Genomic DNA, 8589 nt, shown 5'->3' with positions numbered 1-8589 from the left:
AAGAGAACTGCATAACAATTAGTCCTAGCTGTTTTTTAAATGACCATGTCGGCCATAGAGGCTTCGCGAATAATTGTCTGTAAAGCAACTCACATTTGGCATGCATCGTCAGTATTGCATGCACACAGCAATTTATGCTCTAGCAAAAGTTGCAGTGCCCTTAAGCAACAGAAATTTGCAATATTACTAACCAAATTTTGAATGGCAAGAAACATTTGTTAAGAATGCTTAATTCGTGGGAGATAGTCTGGTGACAATCAACCAGGACACACTCGCAGGTGCGTAACTCAATAGAACAAATTAACTGCCTCTCCTTTTGACGTCATCCTTTCAGATTCTTAACAGTCTAAATTGTCACCTCGGGTAAAGTCAACGTAGTGATGGAGGAATTGGCGCAAAAATTTTGATAAAAAACCTAATGAATTCATTGTGCTTAACATATTGTGTCAATTTTCTCCGATTAACTCCTTTACGTCAAACGATCAACTGGCTATTGTAGCATCCACTTTAGCGGTGAGATTGCTCTTGCGGCTTCTCGTCTGTGTGCAAGGTGAGAAGAGAGTTTATTGCAACCTTTCCTATGCTTGGGGTCAGCGCATGATTTGGAAAAATGTTTGACACCCTCTTTTACGTCAATCACGAATGCGTGCACTTTTGTCATGTCTCCCGCTACCGTACCTGCATTCCTTCTATCGACGAATTGTATGATTACCAAAAACTTTGCGTTCCCAAGAACTTTGCGTTCCCAAGAACTTTGCGTTCCCAAGAACTTTGCATTCCCAAGAACTGCAAATCTGCATTGCTTAAAATTATCAAGACATGGAGGCAATTAAATTAAAGCATCCGTCGGAAGTTTCTCAAAAGGCAAATATTAGATTTTTTGTCCAGACAATTCTAAAACTTTGGTAGAAAGTTTTTCGATTATTTGGAACAAAAAACGGATGATCGTTTTGCAAAGTTGCATAATGCAAATATGGTGACTTCTGTTGCAGAATGGCCGAAGCTGTGTGTGTTCAATCCAGAGTGTCTGGTAATATAAACAGTAGGTGTGGCTTTATAACTTATATAACCAAGGTTACTGCCCAGGAAATCATTATGTATTTGATACATTCCAGAGTCCCTCGGGTATCTCAGCAACTGGAGCCAAGAGAAAATCAGGATAACAATGCTTCACACCTATAATATGCTACTAGGGACTGTAGTTGGATATGATTTTCATATCAAGTTGGAAAGATTAGTCTTAAAACATGTTTACAGTGTTTTCAATTTTGGCGACTGCTTGGTCACATGATCAGGCACCGCTCTGTAGTAAATGCCTTTGTTACCCAGTTTAGCGCAAGCCACTGAGTACACCTGGTAGAAAAACGTTTTTTTTTAGTGAGCTGTCATCGTGTTCACCTCAAACTCTCACATCACTCTTGTCTGTTCTATGTGAAAAAAGAAAATCTGATTGTAATACCATTCTTTTTTTAAAGCAGTTTTGTCGACAATCGCGTGTTATTTTGGTTGATAACCATGATCAAACAAAATCGTAAAATGAAATGATAAAAATGACGATGTTACTTTGGAACGACAGCAAACAAGCTAAGGTGTATGGACAGACGATGCTGGCATAAAATACAAATAGCTCTATGTCTATCACACAACTTGCTTGAACTTTATTGGTGTCTAGCACTAGCTCAAATTTGCTTAAACGGTGGCTTGGCTTGAGATATGCTAGGTAACCCAAACCAGAACGTTCTTTGTAAAAACAGGCCGTGACTGAGTTTCTAGAAGCCGGAGCTATTTGGAAAAGGGCCACTAGGTACTTACCATGCTGATTTGTTTAATTTCAAGCTCCTAATTACATTGCATTATCTAATAACCGTTTCTTGTATTTAAAGTACTTCTCTCATGGTGTTGCGTTCCTAGTTTTAAAATATCGTTGAGATGGTTTGGTTATATAATTAGGCTATATAATGGAAATCGATGATGATCCCTCAGACTTGCTTAACGAAACGGGATAAAACTGCTATCACATCTGTTAGACGTTGTACATGTGCTACACAATTCTAAAGTTGTGCAACCGCTGCCGTACGTAACTTCGGCCTTTTTTAATGAGCTATATTCGTTGTAAACTTGCTGCCGGTCAGTATTAGTACCATAACTGCTGCACTAGTTTGCAATCACTGGATATAATTTAGTGCATATCAATGATTCATAAACAACCAGAACTAAAGTATTAGTTCCTTTCTATCTCTGAGTGGTGAGAGTAGTAAGAGAATAGGCCAATGAGACTCGAGCAAAGTAACAGAATTCGTACAAATGCCAACACAGCCTTCAAAGTATGTATCGAACACTACCGCCTCGGAATTATTCCTATTCCACCTATGATAAGAACGAACGTTTTTTTTAAACTTGCAAATATGGAATAGCCAAAGCTGTGATTGCCTAATTTTATTTATTTTAATATAATTTTGGAAGGTTTAACTTCAAACTCTTTGATGCAATTACTGCTGCTTAAATTTTAATTCGCTAGGCTTTCTTTCTTTAATTTTAATTCACTATTAATCCAGTTTAAGTTACCTGCAAGCATGATTTCAGACCATCCGCCCTTTTTCTAATTGCTGGTGTGTTATATCAAGCAGGCACCGGTGATCTAATAAACTAGAACCTCTGTTAATGACCCTCTACTAACAGTTAATGGGAGTGGCTGATAAATATTTATTAAAGAAACAATTGATATCTTCTGCATACAATAGCTGGGCATTCCTCAGGTGACAGCATCCTGCTGCAAGTTCGATTGCATCTAGATCACTGCGTGATTTTAGTCACAACGGCGTTACGACGATATAGGTGAATACACTGGTGATGGAATGACTTTGGTGGCCACAGCGATGCTATTGCTTTACGGTCACTAAATTATAACAAAGGATTAGAATGCCTGCAGAGTGCGTTATCCTGGGTCACTAGGTTAAAGAACTATCAGGTATTGTCACGCGAGGTGAACTAGAAAGAGAGGGTAGAGAGTCTAAAACACATCCTTTGTACGACTGTTTGAGAGCCAAGCAAATAATAAAAGGCCGAGCTTCTGATCACCTGCTGAAGAGCTCGTACGTCTTGCATGTATGAGGCTTTCAGATGTGCTTTATATACGATTGAGGTAAAATGATTAAAAGTATGATTTATGAGCTATTTGAAAACTGACAAAAAGTTCTTCATATTAAATATTCGTAAGTCAGTTCAAAACTAGATAATTACTTGCTTAACTAATGCTAAATTGTTTTTTATTATAGCAAACTGAAATTAATAGCTAAAATGGAAATCATATGACGCAGTCACGAATATATCCGGATGTCGCACACAGAAGTTTAACCCTCAAAGGTCACCATTTTTATTCATTGGATGATGGATTTCTGTGGCAGGAAAAATGATTTCTTTGTAATCATATGTATAAAGTTTTATAGACATCAGTAATCATCAACAAATTGATGTTTTTCATTTCGTGTCAATACAAAAATGAAAAGACAGAAATTATGAATTAGTTAGTGAGTTGAACAAAATTGTTTTATAAGTTGGTAACCTAATAGTATTGCGGAGAAGTTGGGATTGTGAATTAAAAGTTATAGTAACAGAAAGTTCATAAACTTGAACATAGGATAGTTTTATGTGTAGCAATACATCAAAAAAAGCGATGAGCAGCTTATCGTTGATGCATGAAAGATTCGAGATGTTCGCCTAACCAGTTGAAGTATGCAACTTTCAGAAATTTTCTCTGGAGACATCGAAAAGTAAAGGGATTAAGTTAATCTATACCAATTATTACATAATCTTAAACACTTGGAACAAGTCAGCTTTGGTTTGAGAGCTTAAAGCTTGGTTCTTATATATGACGCAAGTACTGGTGCAGGATCGCAGGGTTATCGGCGGTGAAATGGGAACCTAAGCCCCGAGTACCGCTGGTAGTCGCTGGCGGTCAACGCAAGAGTTTAGTGCTGTTAAACTTTCGCAAGTAGCGGCCGGCAAAACCTTCCCGAAGAGCACTGTACAAGTGAAGGTCAGCACTTTTGAAACAGTATGGTGAGCAGACATTTGTATGTGATCATCAGCGATGCAGCTTTATGTGAACATAAGCCACCAAACCTAGCACCGCAAGTGTATTGCTGCATGAGATTACCGCAAGGGCCTCGCTGCCGATATGGGAACCACGCTTAAGTGTGTTTATTACTTTGGGTTGTTAAATAGTGAATTAACATATATACAGTCTCTTGAATGCTACACACAATTATGATGAACTCTTTATTGCTATTATAATACTCCATACAAATAATATGTTTTGGAAATGAAGATGAAACTATATAGTTGAACATTACAGGGTATCTTGGTAAAAGCCAGAGATAGGTGCAGTCTCAAAGGAATCATCGTTTAAATCAATGTAGATCATTTTACCGAAGCCTACCGAAGAATCAAAGTCGTTTACAGCCAAACAGAATTACCACTTCTTGCAACAAAACTGAAACCAGTTAGCTGAGGTTCATGGCTGGTTCACGCTGTGTCACCATATGTCGGTGCCATCTTCTCGGCGATTATTCATCGACCATGTGCACCGTAAATCGATGGCATCGTCTGGCTCATACGGATACGGTGGAAAATATTGCAGCTGTCAAACTCTTCTGATATTCCGCCGTGCACCCACGACAGTCTGTAAACCACTTCAGTCTGCGCACCACTTCAGCAATGCTGATTTATTGTTGCAGATTGCTTGATCTATATTTTGTTCCATGACAGTTTGTGTGGGACTCATATTTCATTGTTTCTATGTCTAAACTATATAACGAGATTACCATGGCGAAAAATATTCACTGATATAAACGTGAATAGGTATGTGATAGTGTGAACATTATTATCATAGACACCACCAAAGTATTGTGGGATTTATGCGGACAAACGGCGATATAGTGGGAATCAGCCTTTAGGGGTTTTGTTAAACTTTTCTCGTAGACTCCATTGGAGAATGCAATAGCTGGTTTGAACGCCTCAGTTTGAGTTTTTGAATCAGTTTCTGGTTGTGACTGCTCTAATCACAAGTTAGCCTACATGAAGATTAGATTACCTTGACCTTGACACCTAATATTACATACTACTATTAATGTTTCAAATTAGAAGGAAACAGTTAAAAACAGTTGTCAAGATGTCAATTATGTCTCAATTTTGGTCCTCACAGGCTCCCATGTCTATGACATTTTAATACCACCAATAATTCTATATATAGGCTATATAGAATATCTATTCTGAAAACCTACCAAGTACGAAGTGTTGTATCGCTCTGAAATTTAGCATATATCTTGTCTTACGCTGCTCAGAAAGTAAACACTCCTAATTATTCCTCTTTTCCGGATTTTTGTTCATCAATTCTCCTGCCATCAACTGTCCGCCTTGCGCAATTGTTTTCGTAACATGTGCATTCAGGCGATACGCCAAGCGCTCTCTAGTATAAAATAGAGAGAGCTAGAGCAAGCTTATCAGATGAGAGCAAGGGCTTAGAAGGACTAGAGCTTACAACACTAACATCAAACTTGAGCATCTTTTTAAACTAACTAACAACTAGGTAAGTTTTACATGAGCTACTTAATCATAAGCATTATACTGACTTACACTTCAGCCCTGTTAGTTATCTACTCTGTGCGCACTGGCTCATTTGCATTGCTACTTTTGCAGTGAACTGAATATGCTGCACTCTGATACAAAGGAGGCTTGGGCTGAATTTACATCAAGCCAAGAAAAACTGGGGCATTATTCAGACAAAGAGCTGCCAAAAGTTCCAGATCTATCAACACAATCTATCGATCGGAGTGAGACCATCATTGAACGGATTTACCATGTTGCTACAAGCCTTCCAGGTGGGTTGCTAGTCACTTCTTGTTAAAGTTGCACCACAAAGCAAAAAGCTTAACAACAAAGGTTTTATAATACTTCTAATGCGATGCTATAATATTTTTCCGAAATGAAACATATCTTATAACGCTTTTATTTTATTGCAGTGAGTTCTGCTCTGTTGGCTGCGATAACAAGCCAAGGAGTACCTGTTGGTGGTTGTCTCTGGTACTTCAACTACCTCGCGATACTTGTCATACTTCTGACATGTGTGGCCTTAGTCATCTCCTACCTGTCAACTACAGCGAGTCATAGCTATTGCGAGACCATCTTCCTCACCATCTACACACCCGCTAGTCAGCTTTTCAACATTTCTGTCAATATTCAAGACATGCACCGAGCAGAGGATAACGGAAGCAATGAATCTTCTTGGCTAACCATGCCCACATGGTTCAAGCAGTTTCTGCTCATTCTGGTTCTGTTGGCCACGACTCACGAACTGTCTCTCATGTCTGCGCTTTATGCCGTCTGCATGACTCTGATCTACACGTCTCTGTCAGCTCTAGTGAAGAGATACAATGAAGTGTTGAACAAACAAAATTCAAAGGCTAGCTTCACTTCAAAAGACTATTTGTGCATCAGCGCTCTGGTTTTGTCCGTATCGGCAGACATCTTAATCCATCCAATGATCGGTGTAGCTCAGCTAACATATTTTATTTTTAGTGATAGAAATACTGTTGCTGTCATTAAATCGACAGTCGAGTACCAAAATATTGAGATTTTGGAGGGCTTAGAGCAGCATTACACTGATGGACTCGCGCATTTAGCTGAAGTTCTTTTTGCTATTGTCAGCGCATTTGCTCAACCCTCCCTATCCTTTGTATACATTCCATTTTTCTATTTCTGTGTCTACCAACCAGTGTTACAGTTTAGAGCTGCAGTTAAAAAGATAAAGTCGGAATCTTTGTGCATGAGCCATTTTGAAAAAGCCTCCGCTAGTGACATTAGTAAATATGATGATGTGTGCGCTGTCTGCCTGTACGCAATGAAGCATGCCAGGATCACACCTTGCAAGCACATGTTTCATGGCAAATGTCTCAAAGCCTGCCTAAAGAAAAAGCAGCAATGTCCTTTGTGCAATAAACAGATGCTGTGATTTGCTTTTTAGATGTATATTTAACTATTTTTTATATTTTATTTATTATCTGTATTATTGTATATATTTTTGTTATGTACAGAGACAGTTACTGTCAGACTTTTGACCTATGCTTGACACAGGTCAATCCTTGTTGAAAATAAACCATGAAGTACAAAGAACTTTTTTACTACTCTGCTATCAAATAATGGTCTTAAATTTGGCACCATTACTGCTTTGTAACAGTCAGTGCTTTTACAAAAACAAAAACATACTCGGCTGGGTAACAGGTTGGCATTACTTTCCTGAATGAAAACAACAAACTCTTACTATCAGAGTGTGTCAAACTTGATTCATCATATTCAGAGAAACAAAATGGCCTCAGTGCCATAATGTCTAGGCACTATAGCTTCCTGAACGATTGCTTTGCTGCACTGCACAATAGAAATAACTTCATGAAATATTTGTTTGTTACAAAGCTAGTACAAAGGTATCAGTGTGGCCTTGAGCTGGTGAGATAACAATCAAAGCAGGCTATCCAAATTACAAGCTATCATATTCTCAAGGTCGCTTGAGTGAACTGCAAGACAGCGTCTAACTACCACCTAAAAGAAGCTAAGAAGCAAGAAGAACTATAGAATCAAGCTAAGAACTTTACATGTAAAGTTCTTAGCTTCATTTACTTATCCAACATTGCTTGCATTTGCATAGCTGAGATGGATCAAACCGGTGATGGGATAAATTAAAAAAACTTTAATAACAAGCTTGTCAAATGTTTTTTAAACTTATTGTTACTGGGATACTTTTGGTATGCGTTGTTAGTTGGATGTATAACCAGTTTACTGAATATGGCTCTTACCTCTCTAACTAAAATGTAGTTTTTGTGATCAACTCCGACAAACTTCAAGGTGCTCTAAACCAATCAGCTGTCAAATATGATGCTTCTAACCAATTAACTGTCAAATATAGTGCTCCTTACCAATTAACTGTCAAATATAGTGCTCCTAACCAATTAACTGTCAAATATGGTGCTCCTAACCAATTAATTGTCAAATATGGTGCTCTTAACCAATTAATTGTCAAATATGGTGCTCTTAACCAATTAATTGTCAAATATAGTGCTCCTAACCAATCAGTTGTCAAATATGGTGCTCCTAACCAATCAGCTGTCAAATATGGTGCTCCTAACCAATCAGTTGTCAAATATGGTGCTCCTAACCAATCAGTTGTCAAATATGGTGCTCCTAACCAATTAACTGTCAAATATAGTGCTCCTAACCAATTAACTGTCAAATATGATGCTCCTAACCAATTAACTGTCAAATATGGTGCTCCTAACCAATTAACTGTCAAATATGGTGCTCTTAACCAATTAACTGTCAAATATAGTGCTCCTAACCAATTAACTGTCATATGTATTGATCCTAACCAATCAACTGTCAAATATGGTGCTCCTAACCAATTAACTGTCAAATATGATGCTCCTAACCAATTAACTGTCAAATATGGTGCTCTTAACCAATTAACTGTCAAATATAGTGCTCCTAACCAATTAACTGTCATATGTATTGATCCTAACCAATCAACTGTCAAATATAGTG

General features: G+C 38.0%; 1 protein-coding gene across 1 annotated transcript; it reads left to right on the top strand.

Annotated features, from left to right (window-relative positions):
* The first annotated feature begins 5486 nt into the window (after positions 1-5486).
* Positions 5487-7170, top strand: LOC137399873 (RING finger protein 145 homolog). The gene is made up of 3 exons (XM_068086123.1): positions 5487-5587; positions 5698-5879; positions 6021-7170. The coding sequence occupies exons 2-3, from the start codon at positions 5708-5710 to the stop codon at positions 7007-7009; spliced, it is 1161 nt and encodes a 386-aa protein (XP_067942224.1). The 5' UTR covers positions 5487-5587; positions 5698-5707; the 3' UTR covers positions 7010-7170.
* The last annotated feature ends 1419 nt before the right edge of the window (positions 7171-8589 follow it).

Source organism: Watersipora subatra, chromosome 7 (genome assembly GCF_963576615.1).
Source record: "Watersipora subatra chromosome 7, tzWatSuba1.1, whole genome shotgun sequence".
Taxonomy (NCBI): Eukaryota; Metazoa; Bryozoa; class Gymnolaemata; order Cheilostomatida; family Watersiporidae; genus Watersipora; species Watersipora subatra.
This window is presented reverse-complemented; position numbering and strand designations above follow the sequence as displayed.

What these genes read in the sequence shown, in the direction of transcription:
- LOC137399873 (XM_068086123.1), top strand. Translation starts at nt 5,708, where the DNA reads ATGCTGCACTCTGATACAAAGGAGGCTTGGGCTGAATTTACATCAAGC. An exon ending in TGTTGCTACAAGCCTTCCAG is followed by an intron (nt 5,880 to 6,020) that starts GTGGGTTGCTAG and finishes ATTTTATTGCAG; the next exon opens with TGAGTTCTGCTCTGTTGGCT.